Source organism: Atta colombica, unplaced genomic scaffold (assembly GCF_001594045.1).
Source record: "Atta colombica isolate Treedump-2 unplaced genomic scaffold, Acol1.0 scaffold238, whole genome shotgun sequence".
Taxonomy (NCBI): Eukaryota; Metazoa; Arthropoda; class Insecta; order Hymenoptera; family Formicidae; genus Atta; species Atta colombica.
The window spans coordinates 1,691,237-1,693,735 of record NW_017259336.1 but is presented as its reverse complement, the minus strand read 5'-3'; the positions used below and the strand labels follow the sequence as shown (position 1 = coordinate 1,693,735).

General features: G+C 23.0%; 1 protein-coding gene across 1 annotated transcript in view; it reads right to left on the bottom strand.

Moving 5' to 3' along the window:
- LOC108688674 (ATP synthase subunit b, mitochondrial) overlaps positions 1-1,391 on the bottom strand; it is a 4,888-nt gene extending 3,497 nt beyond the window's left edge. Inside the window, exon 1 of the mRNA XM_018195008.1 lies at positions 1,295-1,391. Coding sequence (XP_018050497.1) covers positions 1,295-1,322 — 28 coding nt within the window. The 5' untranslated portion in view covers positions 1,323-1,391. The remainder of the gene's footprint in view (positions 1-1,294) is intronic.
- Positions 1,392-2,499: the final 1,108 nt, after the last annotated feature.

Below are 2,499 nucleotides of genomic sequence, written 5' to 3'. Positions count from 1 at the left end.
TACATTAATATTTTTATTTTTTAATATATACTTATTTTTAAGAATTTAGATTTTGTAATTCACAATCCCACAGATTTTATTAAAAATTGTTATTGAACGCTGTTTTTAAAATTTAATATTAAGATTATAATATTCATTGCCAATATTGAAAATTTATAATTCACATACAAGACCAGCGAAGTAAATATTTCTTGTGATAGAGTGATCAAATACAATACACATATATTTTTTATTTTTCTTCAATTATTTATTTATGAATGTGTGTTCGTCGAATATTATTTTTACTTTATTCATAAAGTAAAAATCTCTTTTCTAAATCTATCATTTCAGTTCTTCCTTAAAAAATTAATTATGACAACCAAAAAAAAGGAGATTTCATCAAGAATCAATCAGAGCAATCTTAATCAACATTGTTCATTGAGATATCGCTAATAAAAAAATCCAATAAATTACTTGTTAAAAATTAATAACTTGATATGTTTAAATATGTGTGAAAATTCCATACATGCCAAATTCACATGTATGAAATACTCTATTATTTCACATACAGATCACTGGTTCTGGTTACATATAAGTATACATACTACAGATTTTCAACATTGGCAATGACTATTGGAATACTAATTGTAAGATATAAAAATACAAAAATATTTTTCAACATTAAAATTTCTATTTAAATAAAATATTTTTGGCCATACACAATTAAAAATCTATCGAATAGATATAAACATAATAAGAGATTAGAGTAATGGGTATATTTACCATTACAAACAGAAAAAAGCAACAATCATTATTGAAAAAAAGGAATAGTAATAGTAACGGCATTATAAGCAATGCCTTACTCTCTCTTCTCAATTCTAAATGATTACCATAAAAAATTAAAAGATATATATAGATTTTAAATGATTATTATGTTCCTTTAATAAAATACATAATAAAATATAAATTCAATTTTTCGTACACATATATGAAAGATAAAAAGTTAAAAAGACAATTGTATAGAAAATAAAGAATGTCAAAAAACATATATTCAAGAAAGCTATGCTTGTATAACAATTATCCATAAAACAGATTAAAAATCTATTTTTAAAGAATAAAGCTTAAATATTACATAACTATGTAATATATATAAGTAAAATTTACGATAGATATATTAAGAAAAAAAAATAATGAATTGTGAACGAATCTAAATGTTATTACATAATTAAAAACTTTGTAATTAATAACCGTCACCACCTATTCATCGAGTGTATTTATTGTAAAAATGTAATAGGAATCATTGCAATTGATTTACCATTGCGGAGAGCCAACCTTGATAACATTTTATATCGTATATGACTGCCACTTGCCAAAACTAGCAACAACGGTGCACCATGCTCAGCAAGACAGTAATGGCGGATTTAGATTGTCAGGAACATAGATGCCACTAGAAACTCTTTAATCAGAGTTGCGCCACTGAACAGCCAATTTTGATTGGTCCGCCATTTTGCAGCAATTCCCGCTTATATTCGAATGTCTGTAGATACGTGTATATTTAAAGTAATTATTTTATAATAATTATTTTTAATAAATTAATACAAAAGCAAAATATAATGGCATTTATCGGAACATAGTTTACATAAATTTTATATCACATACTTATAATACCACCGACGAGATATTATTAAAGACTGTCGGCCTTGGACAAATTTTCGTGACTATCAATGAGGCTCCGAGGACTCGGGGATAATTGAAGAATGATGGCATTACCGAATTAATAAAAATTTACTACGATATTATACGACATAAATATTTCGATAATTTATTATTAAATTCATCATTTTTTTATTATACAAATGTTGCATAAATAAGTACGCATATTTTTAATGCTATAATATCTTATATATTGCCGAAAAGTTATAATTTTTTCTCTGTAGTTATCATCTCTATTGATAATCAAATTAGGATGATAATATTAACATTATAACAAGGCTCGGTAAAATAACTAATACGAACTATTTAAAATATAAAATATAAAATATAAAATAAGTTCCAGAAACTTATTTTAAATATAAAATCGTAGGAGTCGATAAAAGAGTGATAGAACTTATTCGAAATAATAAATATAAAATAGATTCCAAAAATTTATATAAAATATTAAATAAGAAATAGGTCGCAAGAAATTATTAAAAATATAAAATAAGAAATAACCAAATAGGACTCTGGAATGCATTTTATTTATTTAAAATATATAATAACTTTTATTTAAAATGTCAAAATAGCTCGCGTTTTTATTTTAAATAAAAAATAGATTTCAGAAAATTGTTCAATTATTTAAAATATCAAATTGATAAGAAAATGATGATTTATTCGAAATAAAAAATATAAAATAAGTTCCAAAAATTTATTTAAAATATCGAATAAGAAATAGGTCAGAAGAAGTTGTTTAAAATAATAAATACTCAATAACTTTCTAATTTCTCCTTTATTTAAAATATATATTTTAAATAAATTTATTTG